At 43.9% G+C, this 21,871-nt stretch overlaps 1 protein-coding gene across 1 annotated transcript in view; it reads right to left on the bottom strand.

Moving 5' to 3' along the window:
* Window positions 1-307: 307 nt before the first annotated feature.
* rc3h2 (ring finger and CCCH-type domains 2) overlaps window positions 308-21,871 on the bottom strand; it is a 45,986-nt gene continuing 24,422 nt past the window's right edge. The window contains 10 exon segments of the mRNA XM_031802418.1: window positions 308-3,864; window positions 4,218-4,342; window positions 4,734-4,932; window positions 5,725-5,809; window positions 6,443-6,659; window positions 10,912-11,070; window positions 12,003-12,140; window positions 12,459-12,697; window positions 12,700-12,864; window positions 13,165-13,385. Coding sequence (XP_031658278.1) covers window positions 3,726-3,864; window positions 4,218-4,342; window positions 4,734-4,932; window positions 5,725-5,809; window positions 6,443-6,659; window positions 10,912-11,070; window positions 12,003-12,140; window positions 12,459-12,697; window positions 12,700-12,864; window positions 13,165-13,385 — 1,687 coding nt within the window. The 3' untranslated portion in view covers window positions 308-3,725.

The raw sequence follows: 21,871 nt of genomic DNA, 5'->3' as shown, positions 1-21,871 counted from the left end.
AACACCAAAACGTCAAGGCTCGTTTCATCATGTTCCTGGACTAAAGAGTGTGAAATGTCAGAAAAGTTTACATCTCTGACATATTCTGTTTACCTAGGGCTGGAGGGAAAGTGAGTTGGATAGGTATTACGTAACTGCAGCACATGAAACTGAGTAGTCACAGCCCACTATATTTAGACATGGTGTATATTACCATATGGCTCGGTCACAGCCCACCAAAGACCGCAAGATGGAGACACGGTGTTATTCACACTTTTTTGAGTGTGAATAATTTTGATCCCAAATCAGTTGAAACAGCAAACAGTCACATTATTCGTTGGGTTTTTTCCATTTATTTTAGCATGCAATGTTTCAGGTACTGAAATCTCCCTCTGATTTCACAGGTAATACTGATTCATCCAAATAGTATCAGAGGATTCTGCTTGGCCACGCTGTCAGTGAAAGAGCAAACAGGAAACAAAGAGAATCAACAAGTCAGGCAGTTGGCTGGTCACATCTGAACACATACTGTATGTACAGCAGATCAAACTAAACCCTGCCTTGCAATGCCATTAGATAAGCAAAAGAAAACCTTTCACAAAGTGATATTTCAAATGAAATAAATGGAATACATATTATTCATGTACGTGGACATTTTTAGGTTGTCTGAAGAGTTCCCTCTTTCTGAACATTTATTTGTCCCTCTAAAACAATATTTATTGAAATCTGATTACATATTGTTGTAAATGAGCAGTAAGTCCATCTAACGATGGTGCCAGCTGTATAAAATAACGATGGATGTGTGTACCATCTTGACTTACACTTCAATTTCAATTGAACAATAGATTTGCAAAGAAAATGTCTAATACAGACATAGATATTCGAACATCAGTTCCATCATAGTTGCACAATTAACAAATAGGCAAATGTTTCCCGGCTTACATTAAACCATTCTCTGCTAACTTTGTTAACTATTCAGCAAATTTTCAAAATTCTACTGAAGCAAAAAAATACTACATCCAGAGAAAAATACTACAACACAACCAATGATGGTAGTAAGGAAGTAATAATAATCATAATAAATTGATCATAATCAATAATAAAGCATTTCAAAAGCGGTAAACAGTGAAATGCTGCAGGCAGACTACAATACTTGGCGTGGCCACACAGTGGGCATGTGAAGAACACTTACAGCGCTGGGTGTGTTGTATCACAACTACAGAATCATTCCTCCTTCGCCATAACAATAAGAGGGACTAGCATGCATGGCCTGGGGGTGTAGGGTTACACTGGCTGAATAGTGGGTAGTAAGAACATCTGGCAGTGATGGGGTGGGAAGTGTGGTGCGATCAGATCCTTACACCAGTGCTTCATTAGACAGGCACTGGAACACACAGGGGATTCATTCTATCTACATAACTCCCAATAATGTTCTTATTGTACCCAACCCCTTCCCACCAGAGTTATAATACAAATATTGGAATTGAATTTAAAAAACAAAGAAAATAACCATCATAGCAAAAATGATAAATCACTCCTTGAACACATTTATGTGGTGAAAAGTTACATTAAACAAGATTATTCATGTAAATACTTGCGCTCATCACCCATAATATTCAGTGCTGAAGATGCGATCAGATCAGTAGCTTAGCTATAGAACTCCTCCCTGAGGGCTGCAGAGACTGGGCTCTAGTACTCCCTGCTGGAACAAACCTGAACTACAGGAGGCAGAGCAGCCTGTCATCACAACACCATACGGCCCCGTCAGCTTAAACCAGTTCTAGACCTTAAGAGACGCCGCTGCCACGTCTCCTTTAGGGCCAGACCTCCTATGTGTGCCCACCAAAGGGCCCCGTTGAGACGATTAGGAACTCAAGTGATTGATTGTACATAACATGGCACTAAGAAGACGTCTTGAGTCTTAACACAGGAAAAGGGAACAAACAAGAGAAATATATTAGGCGAGGTGCTAATGCTTACAGGAGGCTTACAAAGTGTTGACCACTGACAGTCCTTGTGAGAGAGGGAATATACTGTATGTCTGTAGGGCAGTCCTTAAGGGTCAGGAAGCACTGGTCAAGTTGTGTCTCACTCACTAGGCCTGTCTGCCTCCTTTCAGACCGTAACAAAATAAACCCTATTATAAATAGGAGAGTTTTCCTAAGTGCTGTAACACTTAGCGTCACCCGAATCTCTTCACCCCTACAGGCAGGAGAAGACAGCGAACAGAACGTTCAGTGCACAGAACTGCAGTAAAATAACACCGACCCTTTTAGGCCAATGCATGAACAATTATAGCGATCACAAAACAAGGACGGGCTGTATCGGTTTGACCGACGACCTGATCGAAACACGAGCATAGAGACAGACTGATGAATTGGTTTCATTTCTTTAAAAAAAAAAAACGACAACCAAAAACAAAACAAAACAGAGATCCTGATACAAAATATTTCGACAAACAACTTCACGGAAGTTAGCAATGCTTCAAAGAAAACAACAGCGAAACACATTTAGTAAAAAGTTAGAACAGAGACAAAACAAAGGCAGCATGAAGGAACACTAGATTCACCTGGTGATTTGCTGATCCTCTGTTATAGTAAACTCAGGTTATGAGTTTGATGCACAGAACTAAAAAAGAGCTGATATGTCATGAGATTCCAGGGCACAGATAAATGTCAGTATGATGTATTATTTCATATACAGTACAGTAGATAAGTACGATTCAATCACTGGATGCAGCTGCTCAGACTATAGCCATACATGACGGTGGCATCTGTCGATCATATTTAGGATTGCTGATGCATGTTGGACTTCTTGGCGGTTTCCACGAATTCACCCGATGGCTAGGCCTAAATATAAGGGGATATTTTACAAACGGCTAGGAAAGAAAGAAAGGCCACAATTAAAGTGCACACACGTGACTGCGGTGACACCGGTGAGATATCTGACTGATCGTCATCATCTTGAATCTCGCCTATGAAATGCTCGAGACCAACAAATGACACACAGGGTAACACAGTCTTCCTGTTCCTTTCTTAAACATCTTTCATGACCTATGAACCCTGCTCAATTAGCACTCTCCTTTTGAAAGTAAAGACTTGGAATTTTCGTGATGACTTGGAATTTTCATTCCTATGACGACAGATACATAGTATTGTATTGTTATTGTTATCATCCGATATCAACAGATACCGATAGCCTTCACACCCGATAGTGCCGAGCACCTTCGTCACTGTGTGAACCTTGTCAAACTAATGAATAGAAGACTATTGGATGCCATATGAAGCATTTTAAACACCATCATCACCCTCCCTGAAGGCAGGGGCGAGCGAGCAGGTCACACAAGCATATGATCAAAACCAAGAACAAAAATAAACCAATTGATTGACAACCTTGCCGGGTGAGAAAAGAGGAAATAGGATGAAGCCTATTGGTGTTTGTGTCTCAACCAGAAGCCTATTGGTGTTTGTGTCTCAACCAGAAGCCTATTGGTGTTTGTGTCTCAACCAGAAGCCTATTGGTGTTTGTGTCTCAACCAGAAGTCTCTCTTTGTCAAGTTCGAAGACGACACTCGCTGTCGTCTAAAGGAGCATACTGCATGTACCCTTTTTTACTAGTGATATTAGGGGGGGGGGGGGGGGGGGGGGGGCCTGATCGGTGTCTGGTGATACAGGCCTATACGACCCTAAGATGTTACTGTGACAGCAGCTCTAGGAGCTTTGTAGCGGTGGGGTGTCTCTGCCCTCTCAACTGCCGTTGAGCAGCATCTCAGGGCCTGTGTTGGGGCGAGGGCCCATGTCCCCAAGCCTTGGAGGGCCGGTTCTCATCATCAGCTTCCCCACACTGAGGCCTCCCGAGCCCAGACCTCCAGGGGAGAGAGACTTCCTGGAACACAGAGGTACAGAAGGGGCTCCGATCAGTGAACAAGAAATAGAAGAGATCTATTTTATATTCCTTGACAGTAACAGAGAAGCTGCAGTACAGGGAGCACATGTTTATTCTAGGTCAGGTTTTCTCACCCAAGTGTACGTGATGTGTGTATGACCACGTTATGACCATGCATGCCGAAAAGAATTGCCCCTTGGGGATAAATGAAGTTTATTGAATTGAAATGATTGTCCTAGACGAGGTACGGACCACATCAATATTCATCCTTTGCTACTGGTGCGTTTTTGTGTTTACTAGCCTCGTGTTGCCAGACACTGGTTGAGGCGAGGATAGTAGTTGACCCAGCTCACCTGAAGGCCATCTTCTTCAGCAGGTGAGCCTCCATCTTGTCAGCGGACAGCTTGTCCGTCTGGCTCCTCTGGGGTTCACTGCTGGGAGGCGTGAGGAGGTGGGGGTCCCTTAGCTCAAGGGACTCCTAGGACATCCGGATAAGAAGTCAGTCAGTGATGTAGTAGAAAACCAGTCACACAGAGATGACATCACTCAAGCCCATGATGTACCACATTACAGTTCCCACAAAGATCCTACTTTAGGAGGACATAGACAAATTATGAATCAACCAATCAATCAACCAACCAACCAATCAATAAATCAATCAATTAATGTGACACATTAAGAGGATATTGGCTGTGTTTACACAGGCAGCCCAATTCTGTCTGGTCTTTGTCTCTTGACCAATGTGATCAGCTCTGAAAAAGATCTGACGTGAAAATATATGATGTGATTGGTCAAAAGACCAACTAGTGGGAAAAAAATATCAGAATTGGAATGCCTGTGTAAACGCAGCCATAACGACTTCCCTGCACCTCAGATTGTTGACTGTTGTCCTGCAGGTCAATGTCCTCCATGTCTAGTACAGACAGCTCCAGCTCAATGTCTCTGTCCGGTTCGCTCTCTGTCGTGTCCTTACAGTAGTCAGTCTGCAGCAGGCCTCCTGCACCAGCCTTCTCTTCACTGCCGAAGGACCGCTCACGGGCAGAAAGCTCACACACTCCCAGCTGGTCACTGTGGACACACAGGAAATCATTTACAATATCTTCACTGTATGTGCTGCCTCAGATATTCAAAGTGACGGTGAAACAGTGCCTTTATACTGTAATGTTATGTCATGTGCATTCTGTTTGAAATGATGCAAATAGCTGATGTACTGACAGTAAAAGAGAGAGACTTGTGGAGTACAGAGGACTAGATTCCCCACTCCAATCACAAATACAGAGACGGTAAGTCAGAGTCAGAACGTGAACAGGCAGCAAACAAGCAGAGGGCTTAGAGAACCGCTCTATTTATAGTCTAAGGAGAGAGAAAAGGAACCGACTGCAGCACAATGAGAGGAGGGGAGGGGAGGGGAGGGGAGGGGAGGGGAGGGGAGGGGAGGGGAGGGGAGGAGAGGGGAGGGGAGGGGAGGGGAGGGAGGAGAGGAGAGGAGAGGAGAGGAGAGGAGAGGAGAGGAGAGGAGAGGAGAGGAGAGGAGAGGAGAGGAGAGGAGAGGAGAGGAGAGGAGAGGAGAGGAGAGGAGAGGAGAGGAGAGGAGAGGAGTTGAAAACAACACCTCCCACACAGTCACGGCGAGCAAGCGAACGCTCCACTGCAAACATACAGGAGGACATCGAAGTAAAACGAACACCCCCCCCCAAATACAGAAATGAAAGAAAACAGGACAATGCCTTTGTTTCGGGGAAAGAGAGAAACGGGGGTGATGAGATATGGTATGTAGTATAGTACAGTAAAGTATAGTATGGTACAGAGTCTATACTGTAGTACAGTAAAATATAGTATGGTACAGAGTCTATACCCTACCTCTCTAGGAAACTAGAGTGGCTGGACGAGTCAGACCCACAGGAGCTCCACCTGTAGTCACCGTGACCGATGTGTGGGCCATAATCTGGAATATAAACAAGCATAGATTTAGAATAGTAACAGTGAACAACCGATAGCAATGCATTTCCCCGCCCTTCACACTATGCTGAAGGGAACACAGGGGAGCGCTGACTGCAGTGAACCCGGGCTCCACTGAGCCTGCAGAGAGCCGGGGTGCATTCAGGGCCTGGAGATGAGAGACAACTTTCATTTATATTCACACTGTAATCGCTCCACACGTTAAGACGTTTCTGCTCGGTGCCAGCACAGCAGCCGGCCCGAGCGAGCTCTGCACCTCTCTGAGGTTGAAGAGATTTATTTCGAAACAGAATGTTCCACATTCATTACCTGAAATGACAAATGAATAATCATTCAAAATGCCTGACGGTTTTAACACGGAGTAGCTTTCTTAATCCATAACGGCTGCTGTCATTTCAGTGCGGCTGTCGGTTCCAACCGGTACACACCACCAGAGGGACTACGAGTCAAATGGTATAGCAGAATTGACAAGAAGTCAAAATGAGGGGCAACATTTGACTTCTACATGTCAGAACCCTTCCCCCCTCGCTGTAACCGAAAGGTTTGAACCCAGGTTTCCTGTGAATACAGCGTGTTAACCCGCAAAGCTAAAGCCTCGCCACCACTATCCCCTCCTCACCTCTGAAGTTGACGGGGGTGGTGCTGTTGCTTCCCTGGCAGGCTGTGGCCTGGACGGGGTCCGTGGTGTGGTACCCTGTACGGGAGGCGCGGGAGATAGCCCCCCATTTCGAGATGATGGGTCCCTCTCCAAATGGGATGATGGGATCCTCGTCTTTCAGACGACGGTACGGCTCAAATGTGTGGAGCCACCGTTTCCTGTCACCATTCTCTACTTCCTGGAAGATACAGCGTTTTACATGGGGAAGTCATTGGAGGTTGCACTCGTGACATTACATAAGAACCTACAGATTCATCATTCTCTACTTCCTGGAAGATACAGCGTTTTACATGGGGAAGTCATTGGAGGTTGCACTCGTGACATTACATAAGAACCTACAGATTCATCATTTCTCTCAACTTTGAGGTTGAGATTTCTATCTGATTACTTGTCCAAGCCATACTTCAATGTAGAGACGATGAGTCATCATGATGTACAGTACCCACTCAAATGTGTTTGCTGTGTTATGTTCCTTAGGGCATATTAATATGAGTCGGCGTTGATATACAGTTGTGTTTCTAAGAGGGTGTGTGGTGATATATGAGTTGATATATAGCATTGTTTCTAAGAGGGTGTGTGGTTGATATATATGAGTTGATATATAGCATTGTTTCTAAGAGGGTGTGTGGTTGATATATGAGTTGATATATAGTTGTGTTTCTAAGAGGGTGTGTGGTTGATATATGAGTTGATATATAGCATTGTTTCTAAGAGGGTGTGTGGGTGATATATGAGTTGATATATAGTTGTGTTTCTAAGAGGGTGTGTGGTTGATATATGAGTTGATATATAGCATTGTTTCTAAGAGGGTGTGTGGTTGATATATGAGTTGATATATAGTTGTGTTTCTAAGAGGGTGTGTGGTTGATATATGAGTTGATATATAGTTGTGTTTCTAAGAGGGTGTGTGGTTGATATATGAGTTGACATATAGTTGTGTTTCTAAGAGGGTGTGTGGTTGATATATGAGTTGATATATAGCATTGTTTCCCAAGAGGGTGTGTGGTGATATATGAGTTGACATATAGTTGTGTTTCTAAGAGGGTGTGTGGTTGATATATGAGTTGATATATAGTTGTGTTTCTAAGAGGGTGTGTGGTTGATATATGAGTTGACATATAGTTGTGTTTCTAAGAGGGTGTGTGGTTGATATATGAGTTGATATATAGCATTGTTTCTAAGAGGGTGTGTGGTTGATATATGAGTTGATATATAGCATTGTTTCTAAGAGGGTGTGTGGTTGATATATGAGTTGATATATAGTTGTGTTTCTAAGAGGGTGTGTGGTTGATATATGAGTTGATATATAGCATTGTTTCTAAGAGGGTGTGTGGTTGATATATGAGTTGATATATAGTTGTTTCTAAGAGGGTGTGTGGTTGATATATGAGTTGATATATAGCATTGTTTCTAAGAGGGTGTGTGGTTGATATATGAGTTGATATATAGTTGTGTTTCTAAGAGGGTGTGTGGTGATATATGAGTTGATATATAGCATTGTTTCTAAGAGGGTGTGTGGTTGATATATGAGTTGACATATAGTTGTGTTTCTAAGAGGGTGTGTGGTTGATATATGAGTTGATATATAGCATTGTTTCTAAGAGGGTGTGTGGTTGATATATGAGTTGATATATAGTTGTGTTTCTAAGAGGGTGTGTGGTTGATATATAGCATTGTTTCTAAGAGGGTGTGTGGTTGATATATGAGTTGATATATAGCATTGTTTCTAAGAGGGTGTGTGGTTGATATATGAGTTGATATATAGTTGTGTTTCCCAAGAGGGTGTGTGGTGATATATGAGTTGACATATAGTTGTGTTTCTAAGAGGGTGTGTGGTTGATATGAGTTGATATATAGTTGTGTTTCTAAGAGGGTGTGTGGTTGATATATGAGTTGATATACAGTTGTGTTTCTAAGAGGGTGTGTGGTTGATATATGAGTTGATATATAGTTGTGTTTCTAAGAGGGTGTGTGGTTGATATATGAGTTGATATATAGCATTGTTCCCAAGAGGGTGTGTGGTTGATATATGAGTTGATATATAGCATTGTTTCTAAGAGGGTGTGTGGTTGATATATGAGTTGATATATAGTTGTGTTTCTAAGAGGGTGTGTGGTGATATATGAGTTGATATATAGCATTGTTTCTAAGAGGGTGTGTGGTTGATATATGAGTTGACATATAGTTGTGTTTCTAAGAGGGTGTGTGGTTGATATATGAGTTGATATATAGCATTGTTTCTAAGAGGGTGTGTGGTTGATATATGAGTTGATATATAGTTGTGTTTCTAAGAGGGTGTGTGGTTGATATATAGCATTGTTTCTAAGAGGGTGTGTGGTTGATATATGAGTTGATATATAGCATTGTTTCTAAGAGGGTGTGTGGTTGATATATGAGTTGATATATAGTTGTGTTTCCCAAGAGGGTGTGTGGTGATATATGAGTTGACATATAGTTGTGTTTCTAAGAGGGTGTGTGGTTGATATGAGTTGATATATAGTTGTGTTTCTAAGAGGGTGTGTGGTTGATATATGAGTTGATATACAGTTGTGTTTCTAAGAGGGTGTGTGGTTGATATATGAGTTGATATATAGTTGTGTTTCTAAGAGGGTGTGTGGTTGATATATGAGTTGATATATAGCATTGTTCCCAAGAGGGTGTGTGGTTGATATATGAGTTGATATATAGCATTGTTTCTAAGAGGGTGTGTGGTTGATATATGAGTTGATATATAGTTGTGTTTCTAAGAGGGTGTGTGGTGATATATGAGTTGATATATAGCATTGTTTCTAAGAGGGTGTGTGGTTGATATATGAGTTGATATACAGTTGTGTTTCTAAGAGGGTGTGTGGTTGATATATGAGTTGACATATAGCATTGTTCCCAAGAGGGTGTGTGGTGATATATGAGTTGATATATAGCATTGTTTCTAAGAGGGTGTGTGGTTGATATATGAGTTGATATATAGTTGTGTTTCTAAGAGGGTGTGTGGTTGATATATGAGTTGATATATAGTTGTGTTTCTAAGAGGGTGTGTGGTTGATATATGAGTTGATATATAGCATTGTTTCTAAGAGGGTGTGTGGTTGATATATGAGTTGATATATAGTTGTGTTTCTAAGAGGGTGTGTGGTTGATATATGAGTTGATATATAGCATTGTTTCTAAGAGGGTGTGTGGTTGATATATGAGTTGACATATAGTTGTGTTTCTAAGAGGGTGTGTGGTTGATATATAGCATTGTTTCTAAGAGGGTGTGTGGTTGATATATGAGTTGATATATAGTTGTGTTTCTAAGAGGGTGTGTGGTTGATATATGAGTTGATATATAGCATTGTTTCTAAGAGGGTGTGTGGTTGATATGAGTTGATATATAGTTGTGTTTCCCAAGAGGGTGTGTGGTGATATATGAGTTGACATATAGTTGTGTTTCTAAGAGGGTGTGTGGTTGATATATGAGTTGATATATAGTTGTGTTTCTAAGAGGGTGTGTGGTTGATATATGAGTTGATATACAGTTGTGTTTCTAAGAGGGTGTGTGGTTGATATATGAGTTGACATATAGCATTGTTTCTAAGAGGGTGTGTGGTTGATATATGAGTTGACATATAGCATTGTTTCTAAGAGGGTGTGTGGTTGATATATGAGTTGACATATAGTTGTGTTTCTAAGAGGGTGTGTGGTTGATATATAGCATTGTTTCTAAGAGGGTGTGTGGTTGATATATGAGTTGATATATAGTTGTGTTTCTAAGAGGGTGTGTGGTTGATATATGAGTTGATATATAGCATTGTTTCTAAGAGGGTGTGTGGTTGATATATGAGTTGATATATAGTTGTGTTTCTAAGAGGGTGTGTGGTTGATGTATGAGAAGATATATAGTTGTGTTTCTAAGAGGGTGTGTGGTTGATATATGAGTTGACATATAGTTGTGTTTCTAAGAGGGTGTGTGGTTGATATATGAGTTGATATATAGTTGTGTTTCTAAGAGGGTGTGTGGTTGATATATGAGTTGATATATAGCATTGTTTCTAAGAGGGTGTGTGGTTGATATATGAGTTGATATATAGCATTGTTTCTAAGAGGGGTGTGTGGTTGATATATGAGTTGATATATAGCATTGTTTCTAAGAGGGTGTGTGGTTGATATATGAGTTGATATATAGCATTGTTTCTAAGAGGGTGTGTGGTTGATATATGAGTTGACATATAGTTGTGTTTCTAAGAGGGTGTGTGGTTGATATATGAGTTGATATATAGTTGTGTTTCTAAGAGGGTGTGTGGTTGATATATGAGTTGACATATAGTTGTGTTTCCCAAAAGGGTGTGTGGTTGATATATGAGTTGATATACAGTTGTGTTTCCCAAGAGGGTGTGTGGTTGATATATGAGTTGACATATGTCTTTTACAAGCATATGTGTGTGACTCACTGAGTGTTCGGTGCAGGAGTGAGCTGAGGCGTTGTGATGCTCTGGTTCAAAGGGGCTGATGCAGGTACTGATGGTTCCACAGGACCAGGGAGAGTAGTGGGCCAGACGCTCCTCACCACGGTACTTACAGTTCATACACTGACCACCTCCACTGTCATGCTGAGAGAGAGAGAGAGAGAGAGAGAGAGAGAGAGAGAGAGAGAGAGAGAGAGAGAGAGAGAGAGAGAGAGAGAGAGAGAGAGAGAGAGAGAGAGAGAGAGAGAGAGAGAGAGAGAGAGAGAGAGAGAGAGAGAGAGAGAGAGAGAGAGAGAGAGAGAGAGAGAGAGAGAGAGAGAGAGAGAGAGAGAGAGAGAGAGAGAGAGAGAGAGAGAGAGAGAGAGAGAGAGAGAGAGAGAGAGAGAGAGAGAGAGAGAGAGAGAGAGAGAGGAGAGAGAGAGAAGAGAGAGAGAGAGAGAGAGAGAGAGAAGAGAGCAGAGAGAGAGAGAGAGAGAGAGGGAGAGAGAGAGAGAGAGAGAGAGAGAGAGAGAGAGAGAGAGAGAGAGAGAGAGAGAGAGAGACGAGGAGAAGAGAGAGAGAGAGAGAGAGAGAGAGAGAGAGAGAGAGAGAGAGAGAGAGAGAGAGAGAGAGAGAGAGAGGAGAGAGAGAGAGAGAGAGAGAGAGAGAGAGAGAGAGAGAGAGAGCGAGAGAGAGAGAGAGAGAGAGAGAGATGAAGTGAAAGGTTGATACTGTATTTGATTGATATCCTTGTTTTGTCTCCCTCAGAGGACTCCCACAAACATAATGTGACTATCTATGCTTCAGCTACCAGTTGCCCAGCAACAGTCACACTCTAAAATAGCTTTGTATTCAACACATATTTTGGGCCAGAATCAAACCCACACAAACAACACATACAGGACTGTTTATGTGAGCATTTCTAGACTTTAATTTCATGGGGCATAGGAGTGGATAAAACTGATTACAGTAGGCCATTTACACTTGTTCTATGCACAAACTGCCATGCTATGCCTCTACCTCTCTCTCTCTCTCTCTCTCTCTCTCTCTCTCTCTCGTGCTCATAATGCACGCACTCTGCGTGCAGGCCTACGTACCTCTGCACCAAAGTCTACGGTGAAGACGGGGGAGGACTGGGAGGGCCTGTTCATGTTGCCGTGGTGATGGTGTGTCCATTGCTCCTGTTTCCGCTTGAACAGATCCTCGTATCCAAGAGGAACACGCCCATAAGAGTCCTGGAGAGAGAGAGAATAAGAGAGAGAAAAAGAGAGAGGTAGAGAGAAGGAAAGAGGTAAAGAGAGAGGGTTAGGATTGGGTGAGAGTTCCCCCGTGTACAACAAGCATCTACAACAACATTAATCATAGCCTTCAAAAGTCGATCGAACAGGAGGAAGAGGGGAGGAGGAGGAGGGCAACGAGGAGGAGAAGCAGAGGAGGCGGAAGAGAAGATGTGGGTGAGAATGAGTTTGCTGAGCTGAGTGGGAGGAGAGGCAGGAAAGACTTGATAAAGTCAGTCGTGTTAAGGAGCGGAGGCGGCTATACTGCACCCGTACCCTGTGCAGCGCTGCTCTGTGCTCCCCCGCCGAGCAGTAGGGACTGTCCAGGGAGGCGTATCTCTCTCGGAGGGGGGGCTGGTACACAGAGGAGTGCAGCACCTCTGGAGGCAGGGAGTTACTCCTGGCGTCCTCGCGGTGGTACAGCTGGGGTCTCCACATACGCCGACTGTCATACAGCGGAGCGTAGCCACCATGGGCCGGGGCCAGGGGCCCGTACTGGGGGGCCGGCGGGGGCCGTAGGGAGAAGGACCCGCGCGCTCCCGTGGTGGGGGAAAGGAGGGGTGCTGCTCGGAGTACGGAGGGGCCATGGAAGGCGGCAGAGAGGACTCGAGGACGTGGCTGGAACGCAGGAAGCGAGCCATGCAGGGTTTGTGGTGGTGCATTGTAGAGGTGTAGTAGTTACCTAGAGGAGCAGGGAGGGGGAGAGGACATCAGTGAGTCTAGGAAAGGCTGGTTTAAACAGCATTTCAATGATGAAAGAGTATACAAAAAGCCCCAGGAACATGCGTTCCTTAAAAAGCAATTATAAAAAGTTGGATAGAGTGAAAGAGTGATCAGAGTGAACAGAATGGCAATGCAAATGAGCAGTTTAGCTAAATCCGGCACTATTACCAAGCAGTAACAGAGTTACCTCTGCTCTGGCCTCTGTTAATGAAATGCTATAAACACTGTCTCTGAAATGTGGTGCCATGGCTCTACTCACTAGCTGGCTGGTAGGGTTGTGTGTCGTAGGGAGGTCGGGGGTCCTGGTAGTACAGTTCAGAGGACTGAGGCTGGTGGGGAGGAGGCTGGTGAGGGGGTCCTCTCATTAGGAAGTGCCCTTGTTTGGGATGACCAGAGCCACACTCTACCCTAGACCCCGGACCATGGGGAGAAGGAGCTGAGGGGTGGTTGACAGGCGTCTTTGGAGGAGAAACAGTCTTTCTGATAGAGAGAGGGGGAGAGAGAGAGAGAGAGAGAGAGAGGATGTCAAGACTAGAAATACAACAGGTCTTGCTAAAGCCAGCTGACACATTAAAGCCAGCTGACACATTAAAGCCAGCTGACACATTAAAGCCAGCTGACACATTAAAGCCAGCTGACACATTAAAGCCAGCTGACACATTAAAGCCAGCTGACACGACACATTAAAGCCAGCTGACACATTAAAGCCAGCTGACACATTAAAGCCAGATGACACATTAAAGCCAGCTGACACATTAAAGCCAGCTGACACATTAAAGCCAGCTGACACACTAAAGCCAGCTGACACATTAAAGCCAGGTGACACATTAAAGCCAGCTGACACATTAAAGCCAGCTGACACATTAAAGCCAGCTGACACATTAAAGCCAGCTGACACACTAAAGCCAGCTGACACATTAAAGCCAGCTGACACATTAAAGCCAGCTGACACATTAAAGCCAGCTGACACATTAAAGCCAGCTGACACATTAAAGCCAGCTGACACATTAAAGCCAGCTGACACATTAGAGTGTATGAGTTATCGTCATGAATAACAATACACAGTAGGTGAAAGTAGGTGGAACCACAGTCAGTAGGTGAAACCATAGTCAGTAGGTGAAACCATAGTCAGTAGGTGAAACCACAGTCAGTAGATGAAACCACAGTCAGTAGGTGAAACCACAGTCAGTAGGTGAAACCACAGTCAGTAGGTGAAACCACAGTCAGTAGGTGTAACCACAGTCAGTAGATGAAAGTAGGTGAAACCACAGTCAGTAGGTGAAACCACAGTCAGTAGGTGAAACCACAGTCAGTAGATGAAACCACAGTCAGTAGATGAAACCACAGTCAGTAGATGAAACCACAGTCAGTAGGTGAAACCACAGTCAGTAGATGAAACCACAGTCAGTAGATGAAACCACAGTCAGTAGGTGAAACCACAGTCAGTAGGTGAAACCACAGTCAGTAGGTGAAACCACAGTCAGTAGATGAAACCACAGTCAGTAGATGAAACCACAGTCAGTAGGTGAAACCACAGTCAGTAGGTGAAAGTAGGTGAAACCACAGTCAGTAGGTGAAACCAAAGTCAGTAGGTGAAACCACAGTCAGTAGGTGAAACCACAGTCAGTAGATGAAACCACAGTCAGTAGGTGAAACCACAGTCAGTAGGTGAAAGTAGATGAAACCACAGTCAGTAGATGAAACCACAGTCAGTAGGTGAAACCACAGTCAGTAGGTGAAACCACAGTCAGTAGGTGAAACCACAGTCAGTAGGTGAAAGTAGATGAAACCACAGTCAGTAGATGAAACCACAGTCAGTAGGTGAAACCACAGTCAGTAGGTGAAACCACAGTCAGTAGGTGAAACCACAGTCAGTAGGTGAAAGTAGATGAAACCACAGTCAGTAGATGAAACCACAGTCAGTAGGTGAAACCACAGTCGGTAGGTGAAACCACAGTCAGTAGGTGAAACCACAGTCAGTAGATGAAACCACAGTCAGTAGATGAAACCACAGTCAGTAGGTGAAACCACAGTCAGTAGATGAAACCACAGTCATTAGGTGAAACCACAGTCAGTAGGTGAAACCACAGTCAGTAGGTGAAACCACAGTCAGTAGGTGAAACCACAGTCAGTAGGTGAAACCACAGTCAGTAGATGAAACCACAGTCAGTAGGTGAAACCACAGTCAGTAGATGAAACCACAGTCAGTAGGTGAAACCACAGTTAGTAGGTGAAACCACAGTCAGTAGATGAAACCACAGTCAGTAGGTGAAACCACAGTCAGTAGATGAAACCACAGTCAGTAGATGAAACCACAGTCAGTGGGGTGAAACCACAGTCAGTAGGTGAAACCACAGTCAGTAGGTGAAACCACAGTCAGTAGGTGAAACCACAGTCAGTAGATGAAACCACAGTCAGTAGGTCAAACCACAGTCAGTAGGTGAAAGTAGGTGAAACCACAGTCAGTAGGTGAAACCACAGTCAGTAGATGAAACCACAGTCAGTAGATGATGCCACAGTCAGTAGGTGAAAGTAGGTGAAATCACAGTCAGTAGGTGAAACCACAGTCAGTAGGTGAAACCACAGTCAGTAGGTGAAACCACAGTCAGTAGGTGAAACCACAGTCAGTAGATGAAAGTAGATGAAACCACAGTCAGTAGGTGAAACCACAGTCAGTAGATCAAACCACAGTCAGTAGATGAAACCACAGTCAGTAGGTGAAAGTAGGTGAAACCACAAGTCAGTAGATGAAACCACAGTCAGTAGGTGAAAGTAGGTGAAACCACAGTCAGTTGTTGAAACACAGTCAGTAGGTGAAACCACAGTCAGTAGGTGAAACCACAGTCAGTAGGTGAAAGTAGATGAAACCCACAGTCAGTAGATGAAACCACAGTCAGTAGGTGAAACCACAGTCAGTAGATGAAACCACAGTCAGTAGATGAAACCACAGTCAGTAGGTGAAACCACAGTCAGTAGATGAAACCACAGTCAGTAGATGAAACCACAGTCAGTAGATGAAACCACAGTCAGTAGGTGAAACCACAGTCAGTAGGTGAAACCACAGTCAGTAGGTGAAACCACAGTCAGTAGATGAAACCACAGTCAGTAGGTGAAACCACAGTCAGTAGGTGAAACCACAGTCAGTAGATGAAACCACAGTCAGTAGGTGAAGCTATAGTCAGTAGATGAAAGTAGGTGAACCACAGTCAGTAGGTGAAACCACAGTCAGTAGATGAAACCACAGTCAGTAGATGAAACCACAGTCAGTAGATGAAACCACAGTCAGTAGATGAAACCACAGTCAGTAGGTGAAACCACAGTCAGTAGGTGAAACCACAGTCAGTAGGTGAAACCACAGTCAGTAGGTGAAACCACAGTCAGTAGGGTGAAACCACAGTCAGTAGATGAAACCACAGTCAGTAGGTGAAACCACAGTCAGTAGGTGAACCACAGTCAGTAGATGAAACCACAGTCAGTAGATGAAACACAGTCAGTAGATGAAACCAGTCAGTAGGTGAAACCACAGTCAGTAGGTGAAACCACAGTCAGTAGGTGAAATCACAGTCAGTAGGTGAAAGTAGGTGAAACCACAGTCAGTAGGTGAAACCACAGTCAGTAGGTGAAACCACAGTCAGTAGGTGAAACCACAGTCAGTAGATGAAACCACAGTCAGTAGGTCAAACCACAGTCAGTAGGTGAAAGTAGGTGAAACCACAGTCAGTAGGTGAAACCACAGTCAGTAGATGATGCCACAGTCAGTAGGTGAAAGTAGGTGAAATCACAGTCAGTAGGTGAAACCACAGTCAGTAGGTGAAACCACAGTCAGTAGGTGAAACCACAGTCAGTAGGTGAAACCACAGTCAGTAGATGAAAGTAGATGAAACCACAGTCAGTAGGGTGAAACCACAGTCAGTAGATCAAACCACAGTCAGTAGATGAAACCACAGTCAGTAGGTGAAAGTAGGTGAAACCACAGTCAGTAGATGAAACCACAGTCAGTAGGTGAAAGTAGGTGAAACCACAGTCAGTTGTTGAAACCACAGTCAGTAGGTGAAACCACAGTCAGTAGGTGAAACCACAGTCAGTAGGTGAAAGTAGATGAAACCACAGTCAGTAGATGAAACCACAGTCAGTAGGTGAAACCACAGTCAGTAGATGAAACCACAGTCAGTAGATGAAACCACAGTCAGTAGATGAAACCACAGTCAGTGGGTGAAACCACAGTCAGTAGGTGAAACCACAGTCAGTAGGTGAAACCACAGTCAGTAGGTGAAACCACAGTCAGTAGATGAAACCACAGTCAGTAGGTGAAACCACAGTCAGTAGATGAAACCACAGTCAGTAGATGAAACCACAGTCAGTAGATGAAACCACAGTCAGTAGGTGAAACCACAGTCAGTAGGTGAAACCACAGTCAGTAGGTGAAACCACAGTCAGTAGGTGAAACCACAGTCAGTAGATTGAAAACACAGTCAGTAGATGAAACCACAGTCAGTAGATGAAACCACAGTCAGTAGGTGAAACCACAGTCAGTAGGTGAAACCACAGTCAGTAGGTGAAAGTAGGTGAAACCACAGTCAGTAGGTGAAACCACAGTCAGTAGGTGAAACCCACAGTCAGTAGGTGAAACCACAGTCAGTAGATGAAACCACAGTCAGTAGGTCAAACCACAGTCAGTAGGTGAAAGTAGTGAAACCCACAGTCAGTAGGTGAAACCACAGTCAGTAGATGAAACCACAGTCAGTAGATGATGCCACAGTCAGTAGGTGAAAGTAGGTGAAATCACAGTCAGTAGGTGAAACCACAGTCAGTAGGTGAAACCACAGTCAGTAGGGTAAAACCACAGTCAGTAGGTGAAACCACAGTCAGTAGGTGAAACCACAGTCAGTAGATGAAAGTAGATTAAACCACAGTCAGTAGGTGAAACCACAGTCAGTAGATCAAACCACAGTCAGTAGATGGAAACCACAGTCAGTAGGTGAAAGTAGGTGAAACCACAGTCAGTAGATGAAACCACAGTCAGTAGGTGAAAGTAGGTGAAACCACAGTCAGTTGTTGAAACCACAGTCAGTAGGTGAAACCACAGTCAGTAGGTGAAACCACAGTCAGTAGGTGAAAGTAGATGAAACCACAGTCAGTAGATGAAACCACAGTCAGTAGGTGAAACCACAGTCAGTAGGTGAAACCACAGTCAGTAGGTGAAACCACAGTCAGTAGATGAAACCACAGTCAGTAGATGAAACCACAGTCAGTAGGTGAAACCACAGTCAGTAGATGAAACCACAGTCAGTAGGTGAAACCACAGTCAGTAGGTGAAAGTAGGTGAAACCACAGTCAGTAGGTGAAACCACAGTCAGTAGGTGAAACCACAGTCGGTAGGTGAAACCACAGTCAGTAGATGAAACCACAGTCAGTAGGTCAAACCACAGTCAGTAGGTGAAAGTAGGTGAAACCACAGTCAGTAGATTGAAACCACAGTCAGTAGGTGAAACCACAGTCAGTAGATGAAACCACAGTCAGTAGGTGAAACCACAGTCAGTAGGTGAAAGTAGGTGAAACCACAGTCAGTAGGTGAAACCACAGTCAGTAGGTGAAACCACAGTCGGTAGGTGAAACCACAGTCAGTAGATGAAACCACAGTCAGTAGGTCAAACCACAGTCAGTAGGTGAAAGTAGGTGAAACCACAGTCAGTAGGTGAAACCACAGTCAGTAGATGAAACCACAGTCAGTAGATGAAAGTAGATTAAACCACAGTCAGTAGGTGAAACCACAGTCAGTAGATCAAACCACAGTCAGTAGATGAAACCACAGTCAGTAGGTGAAAGTAGGTGAAACACAGTCAGTAGATGAAACCACAGTCAGTAGGTGAAAGTAGGTGAAACCACAGTCAGTTGTTGAAACCACAGTCAGTAGGTGAAACCACAGTCAGTAGGTGAAACCACAGTCAGTAGATGAAACCACAGTCAGTAGATGAAACCACAGTCAGTAGGTGAAACCACAGTCAGTAGATGAAACCACAGTCAGTAGGTGAAACCACAGTCAGTAGGTGAAAGTAGGTTGAAACCACAGTCAGTAGGTGAAACCACAGTCAGTAGGTGAAACCACAGTCGGTAGGTGAAACCACAGTCAGTAGATGAAACCACAGTCAGTAGGTCAAACCACAGTCAGTAGTGAAAGTAGGTGAAACCACAGTCAGTAGGTGAAACCACAGTCAGTAGATGAAACTACAGTCAGTAGATGATGCCACAGTCAGTAGGTGAAAGTAGGTGGAATCACAGTCAGTAGGGTGAAACCACAGTCAGTAGGTGAAACCACAGTCAGTAGGTAAAACCACAGTCAGTAGGTGAAACCACAGTCAGTAGGTGAAACCACAGTCAGTAGATGAAAGTAGATGAAACACAGTCAGTAGGTGAAACCACAGTCAGTAGGTGAAAGTAGGTTGAAACCACAGTCAGTAGATGAAACCACAGTCAGTAGATGAAACCACAGTCAGTAGATGAAACCACAGTCAGTAGGTGAAACCACAGTCAGTAGGTGAAGCCACAGTCAGTAGGTAAAACCACAGTCAGTAGGTGAAACCACAGTCAGTAGGTGAAACCACAGTCAGTAGATGAAACCACAGTCAGTAGATGAAACCACAGTCAGTAGATGAAACCACAGTCAGTAGGTGAAACCACAGTCAGTAGATGAAACCACAGTCAGTAGGTGAAACCACAGTCAGTAGGTGAAACCACAGTCAGTTAGATGAACCCACAGTCAGTAGGTGGAAGCTATAGTCAGTAGATGAAGTAGGTGAAACCACAGTCAGTAGGTGAAACCACAGTCAGTAGATGAAACCACAGTCAGTAGATGAAACCACAGTCAGTAGATGAAACCACAGTCAGTAGATGAAACCACAGTCAGTAGGTGAAACCACAGTCAGTAGGTGAAACCACAGTCAGTAGATGAAACCACAGTCAGTAGGTGAAACCACAGTCAGTAGGTGAAGCCACAGTCAGTAGGTGAAAGTAGGTGGAAACCACAGTCAGTAGGTGAAACCACAGTCAGTAGATGAAACCACAGTCAGTAGGTGAAACCACAGTCAGTAGATGAAGCCACAGTCAGTAGGTGAAAGTAGGTGAAATCACAGTCAGTAGGTGAAAGTAGGTGAAACCACAGTCAGTAGGTGAAACCACAGTCAGTAGATGAAACCACAGTCAGTAGGTGAAACCACAGTCAGTAGATTAAACCACAGTCAGTAGGTGAAACCACAGTCAGTAGATGAAACCACAGTCAGTAGGTGAAACCACAGTCAGTAGATGAAACCACAGTCAGTAGATGAAACCACAGTCAGTAGGTGAAACCACAGTTAGTAGGTGAAACCACAGTCAGTAGATGAAACCACAGTCAGTAGTGAAACCACAGTCAGTAGATGAAACCACAGTCAGTAGATGAAACCACAGTCAGTGGGTGAAACCACAGTCAGTAGGTGAAACCACAGTCAGTAGGTGAAACCACAGTCAGTAGGTGAACCACAGTCAGTAGATGAAACCACAGTCAGTAGGTGAAACCACAGTCAGTAGGTGAAACCACAGTCAGTAGGTGAAACCACAGTCAGTAGATGAAACCACAGTCAGTAGATGAAACCACAGTCAGTAGATGAAACCACAGTCAGTGGTGTGAACCACAGTCAGTAGGTGAAACCACAGTCAGTAGGTGAAACCACAGTCAGTAGGTGAAACCACAGTCAGTAGATGAAACCACAGTCAGTAGGTCAAACCACAGTCAGTAGGTGAAAGTAGTGAAACCACAGTCAGTAGGTGAAACCACAGTCAGTAGATGAACCACAGTCAGTAGATGATGCCACAGTCAGTAGGTGAAAGTAGGTGAAATCACAGTCAGTAGGTGAAACCACAGTCAGTAGGTGAAACCACAGTCAGTAGGTGAAACCACAGTCAGTAGGTGAAACCACAGTCAGTAGATGAAAGTAGATGAAACCACAGTCAGTAGGTGAAACCACAGTCAGTAGATCAAACCACAGTCAGTAGATGAAACCACAGTCAGTAGGTGAAAGTAGGTGAAACCACAGTCAGTAGATGAAACCACAGTCAGTAGGTGAAAGTAGGTGAAACCACAGTCAGTTGTTGAAACCACAGTCAGTAGGTGAAACCACAGTCAGTAGGTGAAACCACAGTCAGTAGGTGAAAGTAGATGAAACCACAGTCAGTAGATGAAACCACAGTCAGTAGGTGAAACCACAGTCAGTAGATGAAAACCACAGTCAGTAGATGAAACCACAGTCAGTAGATGAAACCACAGTCAGTGGGTGAAACCACAGTCAGTAGGTGAAACCACAGTCAGTAGGTGAAACCACAGTCAGTAGGTGAAACCACAGTCAGTAGATGAAACCACAGTCAGTAGGTGAAACCACAGTCAGTAGATGAAACCACAGTCAGTAGATGAAACCCACAGTCAGTAGATGAAACCACAGTCAGTAGGTGAAACCACAGTCAGTAGGTGAAACCACAGTCAGTAGGTGAAACCACAGTCAGTAGGTGAAACCACAGTCAGTAGATGAAAACACAGTCAGTAGATGAAACCACAGTCAGTAGATGAAACCACAGTCAGTAGGTGAAACCACAGTCAGTAGATGAAACCACAGTCAGTAGGTGAAACCACAGTCAGTAGGTGAAAGTAGGTGAAACCACAGTCAGTAGGTGAAACCACAGTCAGTAGGTGAAACCACAGTCAGTAGGTGAAACCACAGTCAGTAGATGAAACCACAGTCAGTAGGTCAAACCACAGTCAGTAGGTGAAAGTAGGTGAAACCACAGTCAGTAGGTGAAACCACAGTCAGTAGATGAAACCACAGTCAGTAGATGATGCCACAGTCAGTAGGTGAAAGTAGGTGAAATCACAGTCAGTAGGTGAAACCACAGTCAGTAGGTAAAACCACAGTCAGTAGATGAAACCACAGTCAGTAGGT

Source organism: Oncorhynchus kisutch, linkage group LG23 (assembly GCF_002021735.2).
Source record: "Oncorhynchus kisutch isolate 150728-3 linkage group LG23, Okis_V2, whole genome shotgun sequence".
In the NCBI taxonomy this organism is placed as follows: domain Eukaryota; kingdom Metazoa; phylum Chordata; class Actinopteri; order Salmoniformes; family Salmonidae; genus Oncorhynchus; species Oncorhynchus kisutch.
The sequence above is the reverse complement of the archived record's forward strand: the minus strand, read 5'-3'. Positions and strand labels throughout refer to the sequence as shown.